The 17,440-nt window shown below is 42.5% G+C and overlaps 1 protein-coding gene across 1 annotated transcript in view; it reads right to left on the reverse strand.

Moving 5' to 3' along the window:
- Positions 1-3,479: 3,479 nt before the first annotated feature.
- Positions 3,480-17,440, reverse strand: part of LOC309555251 (overexpressed in colon carcinoma 1 protein homolog) — a 111,797-nt gene continuing 97,836 nt past the window's right edge. Inside the window, exons 3-5 of the mRNA XM_082257152.1 lie at positions 15,803-15,838; positions 12,109-12,179; positions 3,480-4,029 (exon numbers count right to left, since the gene is read on the reverse strand). Coding sequence (XP_082113278.1) covers positions 3,959-4,029; positions 12,109-12,179; positions 15,803-15,838 — 178 coding nt within the window. The 3' untranslated portion in view covers positions 3,480-3,958. The remainder of the gene's footprint in view (positions 4,030-12,108; positions 12,180-15,802; positions 15,839-17,440) is intronic.

Raw genomic sequence — 17,440 nt, forward strand, 5'->3', positions numbered from 1 at the left:
CGCTTAACACCCAGTCTTCAAGACAATAAAGTTGTTTTTTCTTTTCCAAGGTTTTCTTCTGCTTTAACAGGCCAGCAGACTTCTTAATGCAGAACTGATTTTAGTAAATAAAACTGACCACTTTACTTTACTTTTTCATTTTCTTGGAAATAATGTCCCTATAGATGTGTTCATTACATGAATCAAAAAGAAAGAAAATAATGCAATTTGTTCACAAATCTATACAGGAAAAAAAGACAAGCATTTTTCATTCGATTAAAGCAGAACTAAAAAAGGGTAAACTGCTAAACAAACAATTGGAGTATATTAGGGAGTTACTCTTATAGCTTGCAGTGTGAGTGCAAACGGTACCAAAGTATAGTTCTATCCATAGAGTACTGTGTAATGAAACCAGGATTGCTGGTCTGGTTAGCAGGGGAGTGTACCCAGGAACAATTCAGTGTGAGTGCAAACCAGCAGGGAGGGTAGGGAGAGGTCACAAGTAGACTCTGGCATGGTTCACCTAAAGTGTTTGTAGAGTCTGCTTTTTTTTTTTTTTTTGTGGATTTGCACAGAGCCGCCCAGATCCTCTTCTTCTTGGGTCCCACTTCGGAGCTCCTGGCCCCTCCCTCCTATTGAGCGCCCCCCCACAGCAAGCAGCTTGCTATGGGCGCACCTGAGCAGATTTACAGCTCCCTATGTCCATTCAGACACAAAGCCACAGCCCAGCCCCACCCCCTTTCTCGACTGACTGACTTTCACAGTAGCGGGAGCCAATATCGCCACGCTGCTGTCTCAGCCACTGAGGAGGGGAGTCCCAGGCAGCAGAGACATGCTTGCAACATCACTGGATCGAGATGGGCTCAGGCAAGTATTGGGGGGGCTGCTGCAACAGAAGGTTTTTTATCTTAATGCAAAAAATAAATTAAGATAAAAAACCTTCTGACTTTACAACCCTTTTAAAACAGTCCCCATGTGAGTGCATCCTTAGTGGCTCAATTTAGATCTGGGTCTAAGAGACAAGAGTACACAAAGTAGCTGAGATTTCATCTGGATAGTTGACTTGGGGGAGGCTGAGATTTGCAGTGAAATGCTGTAAGCCCATAGAAAGAGAACCTCCAAATCTATGTGTAATACTAAATTGTAACTATGTGGCACACACAAAACAGAAAAGAATAAATGGAAAATTACTAAAAACTTTAGCTCAGACCATATACTGTAGTTTGGCTTTAAAAATTATTAAAGGAAAAATCTATTTTACTGGGGCCTCCATGTAGCAGTATTTAGGAGGTTCCTGGCATCCACAGCCTTCTAACAGACCAAACACGCTCACTTGGGTTTGTACACAACCAAACCACTGCCAGGTGCTCATGCTATATAATGCATTAGAATGTAAACTGTTCGTGGGCCATATGTGTGGGGCTAATGATTGGAAGTCCGGAGCCAGTCACATAAGTAGCAGGAAGTCCGATAAAACAGTTTATTCCAACAACAAAGCACTGAAAAAAATGCAAAAATGAATGCATTAGCAGAGGTGGATCGGATCCTGTCCTGCAGCAGCAGAGGATGACAAGGGGAAACCTGCGTGTAACGGGAGATCTGGATGGAGGACAGATTCTGTGTGAGAAAGCTGCCCACCATGGCCGAACAGAGAGGAAGCACAGGTCCCTGGAAACAGCATGTCTGGAACACAGGGATCAGCTAATCCACCAACCGAAAGCTGAACAAACGGAGTGAAGTAGACTGCCAAGACATGTTTCGGGACACACCCCTTTGTCAAATCCTGGCTTGGCAACCGACAGAGGCATTATATAGGCATGTTTAAAAAAAAATGCAGGTTGAAAAAAAATGCACTGCTTGTGTTGTGTATCACTTGGGTTTGAAAGACTTGGTGCCAGCATTCCCAGGCTTTATGGGCCATACACACTATAAGATTTTCTGAAGACTTTTTCCTTTAGACTTACCAAAACCATATAATATGAGGTCAAACCTAAACACTTTAAATTTGTATGCAATCTGGCAGGCCCTTGCACTACATAGAAAAGGTAAGTCTGAAGGAAATCTAACCACAAAAGTTGGATAGTGTGTATCCAGCTTAAAGCCTAGTACACACGCAACGATTATCGGCCGACCAATCATCAGTCTTTTGTCCAGAGTGTTTTTTTGTTGGTTGGAATGTGCTCTAGACTGCATACGAATTTTCTCACCCGACAAAATTCTACTTCAGAAGTGATGTCATGTGTTGGTTTGCTTTCTTTGTGTTCTTTCTTCTCTGAGCATGCCCAGTCTTGCTCATTAGATTTTTCCCTGTCGAAATCTGTACTGACTGCACGAAAATCGGCCGTGTTTTGACGGCGGCCAAAAATTTTATAGCCTGCACACCAGATTTTTTTCGGCCGAAAAGTCGGAGTCGGTTGTTGGAAGCATCATACTAACAAGCCGAAAATCGCCAGATCGGTTGTCGGAAGAAAATTCCCTGCTGATTTGCGTCGCGTGTGTACGAGGCTTTAGTCTTCAAGGACCACCAACAAGCCTCATACCCTTAAGCCCTTTTGCAAATGTGTCTGATCAGTCAGAGTTAAAAATAAAGCACAAATATAATTTAGCTACTATTCATATCTGTATAAGCAGCAGCTGAAATACGAGGTCGTACACATATAGAAAACATGCTGTGGGATGCATTGTTCTCATTGATATATACTAACTTCTAATAATATATCATCATGTAAACCTAGGAAGACTCACTAAATGTAATATACAGCAAGGGAACATGTACTGATCCAGATTTGGGTGGACACTGGTAATCTGAATCACACAATGGCTTCTTATAGCTCTCATACACTGCAGCAGAAAGACTCTCACAGCATGTGTCAGCCAATACCAGTGGGGTCACCTCAGCTGCTAGATTTGTCCTTGTTAACGCTGTTGGAGGCTGAAAAACATTTTTTATGGGCGGTGTCCTGCCAGCACTAGGAGAAGACACAAGCCTATAGATGGGCATGTTTGGAACAATGCAGATAGCATTTGGACCCACCCATCTCCCATCCAGTACACGCATTTACAAGGCACTTGGCCAGGCTCAGAGCCCTACCTGATAATTGCTGCGAGAGATCACAAGGTAAACAAGCCCCTCAGATTCTGCAGCAGGAGGAGTGAGGCTTTGTTGCGTGTGGAAAACTAAGCTATATAGGAAGTTGGTGTCCAATTTAACTTGATAATCAGTCTTGGGTGGACTTGTGTTTAATTTAAAAATAGGAAAAAATAATTATTCCAATCTTAGTACAGCACAGAAATCAGCACCACAGCAACAATACACATTACAGGAGCAAATACATTTATTTTATTAACCGTTGCAAATTTAAAAAAAAATGCATTTTAAGTGTGTAATATAAAACTCCAAAACAGAGATTTCACAGAATAAACTTGTGTGCTTATAGGGGGCCAGTTATTCCCATTTAGCAAGCCTTTAAGTAACCTGTATGAAATTGTATAATGGACCCATTTCTCTTGATTCCCATTAAGGCCTGTTTCCAAGTCAGCAAAGATCATCTGCAGTTTATTATTGCAGCAGAAATTCGATATCCTGAAAGGTGTAATCGTTGATTGCAATTCTGCTTATCACTGCAGCTTCCACTTTGCCCACCAGTTTCCAGGGCAGGAAGAAGGCTGCTCAGTCCTTGAATATTTCATAATGCATCTGTAGTTTCTACTGTTTTCATGGCCCCGATCCAAGGAGGAAAAAAGTCATCATGTACACCATTAAACTACCGCTACCTTTAAGCCACTCCGAGTGACAGACAGTTTGGCATCAAACACAGACTTATTACTTGCTTGTCATAGGCTCAAGTAAAGCACAGGGATAGCAGCTTTTAGATGTGAACCATCTAATGTCCTCTGCAAAGAGTATATCCAGGAGACAGTCGTGGAATCACGTTTACCCGTAAAGCGAACGTTCAAAAGTTTTGAAAGCTCTACTGTGTTAGCAGATGTTCTCTGGTAGAGGAGAGCCAGGCTGTGTGTTCTGTGCAAGGGATTGATTGGAGGCTGCAACTGAAAAGAGTATCATTAGATATCAAAACAAACAAACTGTTCTCATTAATTTAGCCCTGCAGTGGTGGGTGTCACATCCATTCTTCTGGTTATCATACTCTGCATTATACAGATTAGAATAAACCCCACTGTGACATCTTTTTGTTTTTTTTTAATCTACTTAAAACGTAGTGTGAAATCGGGTGCAGCTCTGCATAGCAACCAATCCGCTTCCAGATTTTTTGTCAAAGCTTAATTGAACAAGCCAGCTTTCGAAGCCCATTGACTACCATGCACAGCTGCACCAGATTTTGCATACTTAAGTTTTAGTAAATCAACCCCAGTGTAATTGTAGAGTCTACCCAATCAATGCTTGTTCTGTGAAGAGAATTAGGGTGTGGGTTTTGACGTGGCAATTTAATTTGTTGGATGTAGACTAGGTGCTAAGGACAGAAAAAGGTGTCTCTTCTTTTTTCCTGTAAAACAAAAATTAGACCTAGTCCAGCCAAAGGGCTGTCTTCACACTATACACAGCATATCTTAAACCAGGGATTAAAAAAATAAATAAAAATACAGTGACTTCAAACATTCCACATACATGTGTGTTGTGGTGCACTGCTTGCTAATGTAAGCATGCTCTGGAGTGCCATTCAGAACTATCTTTACGTAAAATGTTTTTTTTTTTTCTTCCTGCAATAAATGTAAATGGGCCCTTACAGTAAAGCAGGCATGTCCAACATGCGGCCCGGAACCACAGGAAATGCGGCCCACTGCCCCCTGACAATTATTATTTTTTTGCTGGGGAGGAAGGAAGTCGAGTCAGGGGCACGGCCACAGTGGCTTCCAACTAACTGTAGGCAGAGGCTGCCTTGGAGGGGAGGGGGGGGGGGAGCGCTGCCAGGTGTTTTTTACGAGCAGATTGGGGATCTCCTGCTTACCCAGCGGTCGCTGTCATAGGAAGCCCCGCTTCCTGGACCGGCTCCTATGATAGACAGCATATTGGTGACTTCTATCTTAGGAGCTGGTCCAGGAGGCAGGACTTTGTATGACAACAGTCGCCAGGTAAGAGGGAGATCCCCGCTCTGTGTAAGCCAGCGGCTCTCCTCTCTCTTCATTGCAGACTGCATTGGATGGGCACGCACTGGTGAGGCTGCATTGGATGGGCATGCACTGGTGTATCTGCATTGGATGGGCATGCACTAGTGAGGCTGCATTGGATGGGCATGCACTAGTGAGGCTGCATTGGATGGGCACTGATCAGGCTTCATTGGATGGGCATGCACTGGTCAGGCTGCATTGGATGAGCACTGATCAGGTTGCATTGGATGGGCATGCACTGGTGAGGCTGCATTGATGGGCACTGATCAGGCTTCATTTGATGGGCATGCACTGGTGAGGCTGCATTGGATGGGCACTGATCAGGCTGCATTGGATGGCACGGTTTAGGCTGCATTGGATGGGCATGCCCCTAGGCTGCAAGTGCCATGCGATCCCCCGGCTGCCGCGAGAAACTTAGGATGTCTGCCGTCAGTGATAGAGCCGCTGCTTCCTGTATAGTTCCAGCTCTGTCACAGGCGGAGTGATATGAAATGCACTCCGCCTGTGACAGGAGCCATACAGAAAGCAGCGGCTCTGCTCTTTACTGCAACCGCTGCTTCCTCCAGCAGTACCCACACGACCAGCATTACCTGCCAGCAGTAATCGCCAGCAGTCTGCAAAATAAGTAGAAAAGGTATGTGCATGTGTGTGTAAATTGTTGCAATATGTTTTTAATAACCAGTTGTGTTTTGCCATATGTCATGTCCTTGTTCATACATGTATGAATAAGGACATGACATTTTCTGGCTGCCTAAGTCATATGTGCTAGGGGTGCAACTATGCCCCAGCACATAACTGTAGACACTAATCACTTCAAATCACTGAAGTGGTCATGGTGGTTAGAGTGTTTCTTTAAAATCTCTCAGAAGAAGTAAACCTCTGTATACTGATTGCATTTCATTTGATCATCCTCTAGTTGTGTTAAATTAGTGCGGGGGGGGGGGGGGGGCGTGGCAGCATTTTATTGCTTATATACCTTAACTATAGTATAATTTTATATGCAGCCCGAGAAAATTTCTCTACACTCAATGTGGCCCAGAGAAGCCGAAAGGTTGGACACCCATGCAGTAAAGCCTACTACACATCAAATTTTTAACTGTTTATTTTTTTGCATGCTAGACTCATATTGAAAGTTAAGATGTTACTTTCATATGAAAATTCTCCTACAACAGAATTCAACTTCAGAAGTAATGAAATGTGTTGAATTATTTTGCAATGTATTCTTTCGTTCCTTAGCATGCCTAGTCTTGCTCTTACGATTTTTTTGGACGAAAACAGTACTAATTAAACGAAAATCGGATGTTGTGTTCACGTATGATAAACATTTTATAGCCTGCAATCCCATGTTTTTTTTTTTTTCTCCTGACAAGTTTATTTTTTAACCACTTCTGGACCACCTACTACATATATACTGCGTCTGCGGCAGGGCGGCCTGGCTTCACAAAATTACGTATAGGTTCTTGATTTTGTGCAGGGGTTCTCAAGGCGGGCGCCTGATTAGACACAGCAGAAGCCAATCAGTGGGTGTGATGGCTGCCCACGATCGTGCAGGAGAATGATAGAATGGCCGTCTGCCTATTACAGAGGAAGAGTGAGATCTTGTGTTTCAGCTAACTGAAACAGAGATCTCTCTTTTCCTCTAGAGTCTAGCACATCCATCCCTCAAACAGCTAGAAAGCACTCTCTAGAGCGCACACAACCCCTTGATCACCCCTAGTGTTAACCATAAGTGTTATCATACTATATTGATTATAGGTATTTGGCACCCATTTTTTGTTGCGCTGCACTTTTTGGTTATAATTTATTCATTTGATGTGGGAACACATGACCGTGGAGAACGACAACAACACAAATATATCACACTAATCTATATATATCTATATAGATACACACACTGCTCAAAAAATTAAAGGAACACTTTTTAATCAGAGTATAGTATCAAGTTAAGTAAACTCCTGGTATATTGATCTGGTCAGTTAAGTAGCAGAGGGGGTTGTTAATCAGTTTCAGCTGCTTTAGTATTAATGAAATTAACAACAAGTGCACTAGATGGGCAACAATGAGACAACCTCCAAACCAGGAATGGTTTTACAGGTTACTGACATTTTTCCCTACTCATCTTTTCTGTTTTTCACTACTCCTCCAGGATGGCACATCATTACGTACCATTGACAGAAAGTTTGCTGTTTCTCCCAGCACAGTTTCTACAGCATGGAGGAGTTTCCAGGAGACAGGCAGATAAACTAGGAGAGCTGGGCAGGGCCATATAAGGTCCTTAACAAGCAGCAGTATCTGCTCTTTTGTGCAAGGAGGAGCAGGATGAGCACTGCCAGAGCCCTACATAATGACCTCCAGCAGGCCACTGATGTGAATGTCTCTGACTAAACAATCAGAAACAGACTTAATGAGGGTGGCCTGAGGGCCGACATACTCTAGTGGGCCCTGTGCTCACTGCCCGGTACCGTGGAGCTCGATTGGCATTTGCCGTTGAACACCAAAATTGGCAGGTCTGCCACTGGTGTCCTGTGCTTTCACAGATGAGAGCAGGTTCACCCTGAGCACATGTGACAAGCCGTGGAGAAGGTTATGCTGCCTGAAACATCGTTCACCATGACCGGTTTGGTGGTGGGTCAGTGATGACCTCTACAGGCTGGACAATGACACCCTGACTGCTATTAGGTATCAGGATGAAATTCTTGGACCCATTGTCAGACACACACACACACACACACACACACAGTGCCTTGCGAAAGTATTCGGCCCTCTTGAACTTTTCGACCTTTTGCCACATTTCAGGCTTCAAACATAAAGATATAAAACTGTAATTTTTTGTGAAGAATCAACAAGTGAGACACAATCATGAAGTGGAACGAAATTTATTGGATATTTCAAACTTAACAAATAAACTGAAAAATTGGGCGTGCAAAATTATTCAGCCCCCTCAAGTTAATACTTTGTAGCGCCACCTTTTGCTGCGATTACAGCTGTAAGTCACTTGGGGTATGTCTCTATCAGTTGTGCACATCGAGAGACTGAAATTTTTGCCCATTCCTCCTTGCAAAACAGCTCGAGCTCAGTGAGGTTGGATGGAGAGCGTTTGTGAACAGCAGTTTTCAGTTCTTTCCACAGATTCTCGATTGGATTCAGGTCTGGACTTTGACTTGGCCATTCTAACACCTGGATATGTTTATTTGTGAACCATTCCATTGTAGATTTTGCTTTATGTTTTGGATCATTGTCTTGTTGGAAGACAAATCTCCGTCCCAGTCTCAGGTCTTTTGCAGACTCCCATCAGGTTTTCTTCCAGAATGGTCCTGTTTTTGGCCCCATCAATTTTAACCATCTTCCCTGTCCCTGCTGAAGAGAAGCAGGCCCAAACCATGATGCTACCACCACAATGTTTGACAGTGGGGATGGTGTGTTCAGGGTGATGAGCTGTGTTGCTTTTACGCCAAACATAACGTTTTGCATTGTTGCCAAAAAGTTCTATTTTGGTTTCATCTGACCAGAGCACCTTCTTCCACATGTTTGGTGTGTCTCCCAGGTGGCTTGTGGCAAACTTTAAACGACACTTTTTTATGGATATCTTTAAGAAATGGCTTTCTTCTTGCCACTCTTCCATAAAGGCCAGATTTGTGCAGTATACGACTGATTGTTGTCCTATGGACAGAGTCTCCCACCTCAGCTGTAGATCTCTGCAGTTCATCCAGAGTGATCATGGGCCTCTTGGCTGCATCTCTGATCAGTCTTCTTCTATGAGCTGAAAGTTTAGAGGGACGGCCAGGTCTTTGTAGATTTGCAGTAGTCTGATACTCCCATTTCAATATTATCGCTTGCACAGTGCTCCTTGGGATGTTTAAAGCTTGGGAAATCTTTTTGTATCCAAATCCAGCTTTAAACTTCTGCACAACAGTATCTCGGACCTGCCTGGTGTGTTCCTTGTTCTTCATGATGCTCTCTGCGCTTTAAACGGACCTCTGATTCTATCACAGTGCAGGTGCATGTATACAGAGACTTGATTACACACAGGTGGATTCTATTTATCATCATTAGTCATTTAGGTCAACATTGGATCATTCAGAGATCCTCACTGAACTTCTGGAGAGAGTTTGCTGCACTGAAAGTAAAGGGGCTGAATAATTTTGCACGCCCAATTTTTTTATTTGTTAAAAATTTTAAAATATCCAATAAATTTCGTTCCACTTCATGATTGTGTCCCACTTGTTGTTGATTCTTCACAAAAAATTACAGTTTTATATCTTTGTTTGAAGCCTGAAATGTGGCAAAAGGTCGCAAGGGGGCTGAATACTTTTGCAGGGCACTGTGTGTGTGCACGTGTGTGTGTGTGTGTATATTTATTTATATATATAATTTGTTTTCATTTTGCAGACTTTTTTCACCTCATGATTTTGCCAGTAGCACAATTCTCTCATATTATAATACTCAAGCAACATACTGCATAGGGGCAACAGAAAGGACTATTGGGAATCCCCCCTGTCTTCTTGTACATAAAAAGGGTGGGATGGAGTTTGTAGTCCTCCTGAAAATATAGCTGAACACATAGTATAGCACAGGCAGATATCAGTTCCCAAAATATCTAGCAAAAGGTGTTTTATTTCTCATCCATGGAAGAACACAGGAATTCAACAATGGAACAATTTTACTGCTGCCTAGAATAGAAATGGATACTGGCAAGAAACAGCCAGCACAGGTACACTGCACTCTCAACCATCATGCCTACTTTTTGCTTGTGTCCTCAGGAGCGTGGACACATCCTCTTCATCTGTTTTATTCTGGAAGATTTTTCTACAATCAACAGCTTCTGGATGGATTCATGTGGAATATGTTAGAGTGGTTTTAAAGGTCCAAATACAAATAAAAAGTGGTTCTAAGAGCTCTTTTTTTTTTTTAATTAGAATAAAAAAGAGGTTTATACTTACCTGTTCTGCACATAGCAGTCCCTTACCTTACCCTTCTGGTGCCCTTCCCTCCTCCCTGCAATTGCTCCCATAGCAAGCTGGCTGTTGTGCACTCCCAAGCTGGGCTGTGTGCGTCCATAGACACATACAGGGTGGCTCATCCTCTCTCCTCACAGGATTTGACAAACAGCAAAAGGAGCCTATAGCTCCTGCTGCTGTCAGTGAAGCCTGTGATAGCCGGAAAAGGAGAGAAGACTTGCATCTGGGCACACACTGGATTAAAAGAGGACTCGGGTATGTGTTGAGGGAATGAGGGGGGGGGGGGGGACAGTAGGGTAATGCATTAAGGTAAAAAAAAAAAACACCTAGAACCACTTTAAATCCTGGAAGTCTCTAGTTAGCCAACGAGCAGTGATAGCTTCATGCTGAATAAGTTAAATCCTGGAAAACTTTCCAGTCAGCCACTAAGGGCAGGTTTTCTCAGTTTATACTGGTGTTCTCTCTGACAGCCCTGAATTTTTTTAAGTTCCTCCAGTCATCTACAGCTACATGTCTAAGTTGTTCAAATCCAGGAATGGCCTAAACTACATACACAGGTGTTCAGGAGCTGTATACAGGTGTGGAATGACAGCTATGGAGGCTGACTGGTCTGCAGAAGTGGATGCTCTGCTGGCTACATGGGATTAGTATACCCTCATGAAACATCTTTCCCATCTGCTTCAAAATAAGGAGATTGAGGGCTATCCAAAAACATCATTGCTCATGACACACCTGGTAAGATTCCTGGCAGATACTCTGTGGGCTCTGTCAGATCATCGGGGTCTTCTGTTCCAGTGACTGTTTTGCCATCCTACTTCACAGTCACTGCTTTTAAAGCATGGCTGTTAAAGCCTATGCTTTTTTTTTGAGAATTTGAGCATCTTTGAATCTGTATTTCCTATAATGCTAGCAGCTAGGAAGGCATACTTCACTTGGTGTGAGCTGGGGCTTTTATCTTAGGGGTTTCTCTGTGGCACAGCTTTTATCCTTCCTGCAGCTGGGAATGGACCAGCATTTTGCTCCTGGCACTCTAAAGAGCCACGTTTCTGCCTGGTCTATCTCGCTTAAGTGACCATTGTACTTTCAGTCCCTGCCTTAAACTTGTGTACAGGGAGTCCCCCATGAAACTCACCCAGTTTGTTCCTCTGTGGGATCAGAATTTTGTTATACCTGGGCTTCAACCACTGTGTGAACCCTCTCTCTACTCTCAACCACAAGCTGTTTTTTCTTGTAGCCTTTGCATCCAGGCAAGTGTCTGAATTGGCAACTTTATCCTGCCAGGCAGCCCTTTTGGTTTTGCATTGAGACAAGGTGGGACTGAGGCCCATTGCCAAGGTAGCTTTGCCTTTCTCCTCAACCAATACCTTGTTACTCTTGTCCCTCTATCTGCCTCCAGTTTTCCAAAATGAAAACTCCCTTCTTTGTCTGGATTTGTATTCAGGAAGACTGATTTTCTATTTGTAGTTCCATCTGGACCATGTTAGGGTACTCATGCTTCTAGTTCCACAATCTCTAAGTGACTTGGGCAGATATCATCCAAACCTATGGTCTTAAAGTGGTTCTAAAGCCCTAAGGTTTTTCACCTTAATGCATTCTATGCATTAAGGTGAAAAAACTTCTGTGCTGCAGATCCCCCCCCAGACCCCCTCTTTTTCTTACCTGAGCCTGATCCGATCCAGCGATGTGCACCGCTGGACCCATTAAGAGACACTGGTCCAGTCCCTCAGTTTTATTTTCTTGTTTTTGCTACTACTTTACTACAAAACAAGGGAATGTTTGTTTTTGGTGGAGGTTATCCTGGGCTGGCTGTTTTTTTTCTGTTGCTAGTGTCCATTTTTCCTTTTTTACACTTCACAGATAAAACAAAATGCTTTTAAGGGTATAGTCAACAAATGCATTGCTAGGGTTTACACACACTTAAATGACAGATTCCTTTTAGGCTGGCTTCACACCTATGTGTTGCATCAATGTGTGGTAACCAGATCTATAAAATATAGGGAAAAAAGCCAAGTGAGCAAGAATATAGAAATTACTCATACGATACCTTGTACTTCTTTTGAACTGCTACACATTGATGTATCTGCTGGTAGACCTACATATACACCTCCATAATTCCTTCAAAGAAAAATAGGAAAAACATGAATACATTTTACAGGTCTTTAAAGCTTTTGTTACCCCAACACTTCATATTCCTGATATGTGCCCGCTCTACCATGTACTTGTATGGGAAAGTATCCTGTTCTTTTCGTATTGCTTCCTTTGTTTGAAATCCCTGGCTTTCCTGCTAGTACCATTGCTTTCCTATTAACAACTGACCACACCAATCAGGAGAACACATCGTGGTCAGTTCTCTAGCTATGCTAGGAACTCAGTGTACTCTTCTCTAATGATTAGACTTGTCCTGACACGCTCCTGCTGCACAGCCATTCACTGGCAAGATTAATGTACTGCTGCTTCTCCTCCCCCAACTACTATGCAGCTGAGAACAGAGGGCATGTGATCATTTATATAAAAAAAAAAAGGTATTTATAATGTCTTTTTTTTTTATATCTCTACAAAAATATTTTGCCTTTCATTTCTATTTTAAACTGAATGGGTTTTTTTTTACAAGGTGATCACTTAAATCACTTTAACTGCTTGCCAACCGTGTACTGTAGATAAGCGGCGGCTCTCCTGGTACGCGATCCTGCACTTCCGGGGTTTCCTGGTGTCATTGGTCCGCTACCGATGTGATTAGACACAGCGGGAGTTAATTAGCGGGTGACGGGGGATGTTGAGTCTACCAGCACCCACCAATGCTTCAGTACACAAGGCAGATTGCGGTTCTGTCACCACAGAAGACATGGATCCTGTGTCTCTGCTAAGCAGGGGCACTGATCCATGCCTTCTCCTAGTACAAGCCCCCCCCCCCTCCCCGACACAGTAGTAAAGCACTGGTCAGTCACACATTTAACCCTTTGATCACCCCTTCCATGCCAGTGTCATTAGTACAGTGACAGTGCATATTTTTTTAGCACTGATCACTGTATTAATGTCACTGGTCCCCAAAAAGTGTCAGTTAGTGTCCAGACTGTCTGCCACAATATCGCAGTCCTGCTATAAGTTGCCGATCGTTGCCATTACTAGTTAAAAAAAGTGTCCCAGTTTGTAGACGCTATAACTTTTGCGCAAACCAATCAATATATGCTTATTGGGATTTTGTTAACCAAAAATATGTAGCAGACTACATATTGGCCTAACTTAATGAAGAAACTAGATTTATTCACATTTTATATTGGATATGTTTTATAGCAGAAAGTTTTATATATATATATATATATATATATATATATATATATATATATATATATATATACACATACATACATACACACATACACACACAGTGCCTTGCGAAAGTATTCGGCCCCCTTAAACTTTGCAACCTTTTGCCACATTTCAGGCTTCAAACATAAAGATATAAAACTGTAATTTTTTGATTGTTCACAAAAAATTACAGTTTTATATCTTTATGTTTGAAGCCTGAAATGTGGCAAAAGGTTGCAAAGTTTAAGGGGGCCGAATACTTTCGCAAGGCACTGTGTGTGTGTGTGTATATATATATATATATATATATATATATATATATATATATATATATATATATATATATATATATATATATATATATATATATATATATATATATATATATATATATATATATATATATATATGTGTGTGTGTGTGTATATATATATATATATATATATATAAAAATTATTATTTTTTTTTCAAAATTGTTTTTAACGCAAAAAATAAAAACCGCAGAGGTGATCAAATACAACCAAAAGAAAGTGCTATTTGTGGGAAAAAGAGGAAATGCATTTTGTTTAGGTACAGCATCTCACGACTGCGTAATTATCCATTAAAGTAATGCAGTGCCGTATCGCAAAAAATGGCTTGGTCAAGAAGGGGGGAAAATCTTCCAGGGCTGAGGTGGTTAATACGGCTGCTCATTGCTTCAGTCATGAACATGGATGGATATTTTAAAATCAACCAAGGCATTGTAAATTCATAAGACCCATTAAGCATAAATAAATGACAAATATTATATCAGTATTCATTGGACACCTTCCCACCAGCTAAGGTCATTACAAGTAGGACCCTACTATTCTTGTTGGAGATTTATATCATGGAGGATAAAAAAGAGATGTGGAAAAACTCAATAGTGGATGTGAGCACCAAGGAAGCGAAAACAGACATAAACAATTGTAGGGACATCTTGACACCACATATTTATAACATATAGGATGCTGGGGGAAAACTATAACAATTTACAAGACCCGCCAATTAAAAGCATAATACACTGCTCAAAAAAAAATTAAAGGACGCTTTAAAAACACATCATATATCAATTGGGAAAAATATCATGCTGGATATGTATACTGATATAGACTGGGTAATGTAATGTGTTAGGAACGAAAGGATGCCACATTATTTGATGGAAATGAAAATGATTAACCTACAGAGGGCTGAATTCAAAGACACCCCGGAAATCAAAGTGAAAAAAATGATGCAGCAGGCTAGTACATTTTGCTAAAACTTCATTGCAGCAACTCTAAATGGTACTCAGTAGTTTGTATGGCCCACATATGCTTGTATGCATGCCTGACAAAGTTGGGGTATGCTCCTAATGAGACAACGGATGGTGTCCTGGGGTATTTCCTCCCACATCTGGACCGGGGCATCACTGAGCTCCTGAACAGACTGAAGTGCAACCTGGCGGCATAGATGGATCGAAACATAAAGTCCCAGAGGTGTTCTATTGGATTTAAAACAGGCGAGCGTGGGGGCCATTCAATAGTATCAATTCCTTCATCAAGGGACTGGCTACATGCTCTTGCTACATTAGGCTGGGCATTGTCTTACACAAGAAGGAACCCAGGACCCACTGCACCAGCGTAGGGTCTGACAATGGGTCCAAGAATTTCATCCTGATACCAAATGGCAGTCAGGATGTCATTGTCTAGCCTGTAGAGGTATGTGCATCCCTCCATGGATTTTCCTCCCGAGAACATCACTGACCCACCCCAAACAAGTCATGCTGAATGATGTTAAAGGCAGCATAACATTCTACACGGCTTCTACAGACCCTTTCATGTCTGTCACATGTGCTCAGGGTGAACCTGCTCTCATCTGTGAAAAGCACAGGGCAGTACTAATCCTGTTTCTCCTTGCACAAAGGAACAGATACCGGTCCTGCTGATAGGTTAAGGACCTTCTACGGCCCTGTCCAGCTCTCCTAGAGTAACTGCCTGTCTCCTCCAGGCTCTTGAGACTGTGCTGGGAGACACAGCAAACCTTCTGGCAATGGCACGTATTGATGTGCCATCCTGGAGGAGTTGGGCTGCCTGTGCAACCTGTATAGGATCCAGGTATTGCCCCATGCTACCAGTAGTGACACTGACAATAACCAAGTGCAAAGGTAGTGAAAAACAGTCAGAAAAGATGAGTAGAGGAAAAAACAATTAAACCTGTAAAACCATTCCTGTTTTGGAGGTCGTCTCATTGTTGCCCATCTAGTGCACCTGTTCATTTCATTAACACCAAAGCAGCTGAAACTGATTAACAACCCCCCTCTGCTACTTAACTGACCAGATCAATATCCCAAGAGTTTAATTGACTTGATGCTATACTCTGATTAAAAAGTGTTCCTTGAATTTTTTTGAGCAGTGTATATTTGCCTGAGTGGTTACCTGTGTTTTTCATCTTGAGAAGAAGTATCATCTGTCCTGTAACACACAAAATTACAAAAATTCTAGGTTTAAACTATGTATTTACAAAGAAACACATCCATTCTCACCGTATTCGGATTGTTTAAATAAACTTTCCTTAACCTACCTGGAGATATTCCTGTGTGGGGCTGGGGGTTAATTTTCAGTACAAAAAGCGGGTAACCCTGAGCCACACTCGGGATTACCCCACAATGTTACCCACCTTCCCTGTGATGCCCCGCCCTCCTCCCCGGCATCCTCGCACTCTCTCCCCGCTCTGTGCATGGCTGATTGCCAGCACTTGCCTTCCGGTTCCCTTCCCGCGAGTGTTGCGATGTGGGAAAATTGGTCATCAGGTACGGAAAGTGACGACAGCGACGATTCTGATGTCTCTTTCTGGCACATAGCTTTTGGAATTTGGGAAGTATATCAAATGATTCTTCAGAATTTCCAATGGGGCGATGTGCCAGAAAGACATCAGAATCGTCACTGTCATCACTTTCCATACCCGATGACGAATTTTCCCAGGAATCGCTATCACTCAGTTCTTCAAGTAACTATGTTTTGCTGTCGCTGTTTTCCAGTTCGTTTAAAGGAGCTTTTGTGCAAAAAGAATGCTTTTTGGACGCCATGGTCGTTCTCAATTTTCCAGGCACAAAGAACTGGAAAAGCACAGTCAGGGCACTGGAAAAGTGACCAGGTGCAATCCTGTGGTGAAATGGCATGATACAGTGTAATCCATTAGGATCACAACTTTATATCATGTCCTTTAGTGTATTTACATTTTTTAAATTGCCGTCGGTTCCACCCCCCTGTGTCGCAACGCTCGCAGGGAAGGGAACTGGAAGACAGGTGCCGGCATCGGCCGAGCACACAGCGGGAGGACAGCGGGGGATCGTAGGGGAAGGTGAGTTTTAAAATGTACAGAACAGATTTCCATGCAAAATAATGGTTCTGCTTTCAGCACCTAAAATCTGAAATAATCATACCGCCAGGGAGGTTAAAGAGGAGCTTTAAGTCGCCCCCCAAAAAAGTTCACATAAGGACACTTACCTGTCCAGGATTCCGTCAATGTCCTCACCCAAACTGATTCTTCAATCTGCTTCAGGTGCAGGCTTCAGCATCCTATGGTTTCCTACTGTGCATGTGTGAGTTGCACTGCACCTTTTTAATGGTCCCGTAGTCGTCTGGGACCTGTGATGTGTCCCAGAAGAGTGTCGGTGAAGGGGGAGGGCTAACTTCTGGCTCCCCCCCAAATGTGGCAGTGGGGTGGGAATGCAAACAAGTGGAGCTTCCCCTTCCCCACTTGGGTAAAGCTCCGCTTTACTATTAATCCTTTTAATGTTTGCCATAAACAGCAGGCATGGCTGACAAATCTGCAGAGACTTTGCTCAGGATTTTTGGGCCATGCTGACCCAAAAGCAGAACATTTTCCACTGCAAGAGGTCCTACTCTGTACGTTTTGCTAAGAAAGTGGCCACAGCGTGTATATAACTATACTGACGCTTATTTGTATTGTGTATAAAAATGTAAAATCTACAGATATAAATATTCTGTTACCTTGGATCAGTTAGCAATACATTTCTTGCAACAGTGACACACAGCTACAAACTCAATCAA

This window comes from Pelophylax lessonae (assembly GCF_965119305.1).
Source record: "Pelophylax lessonae genome assembly, chromosome: 4".
Classification (NCBI taxonomy): domain Eukaryota; kingdom Metazoa; phylum Chordata; class Amphibia; order Anura; family Ranidae; genus Pelophylax; species Pelophylax lessonae.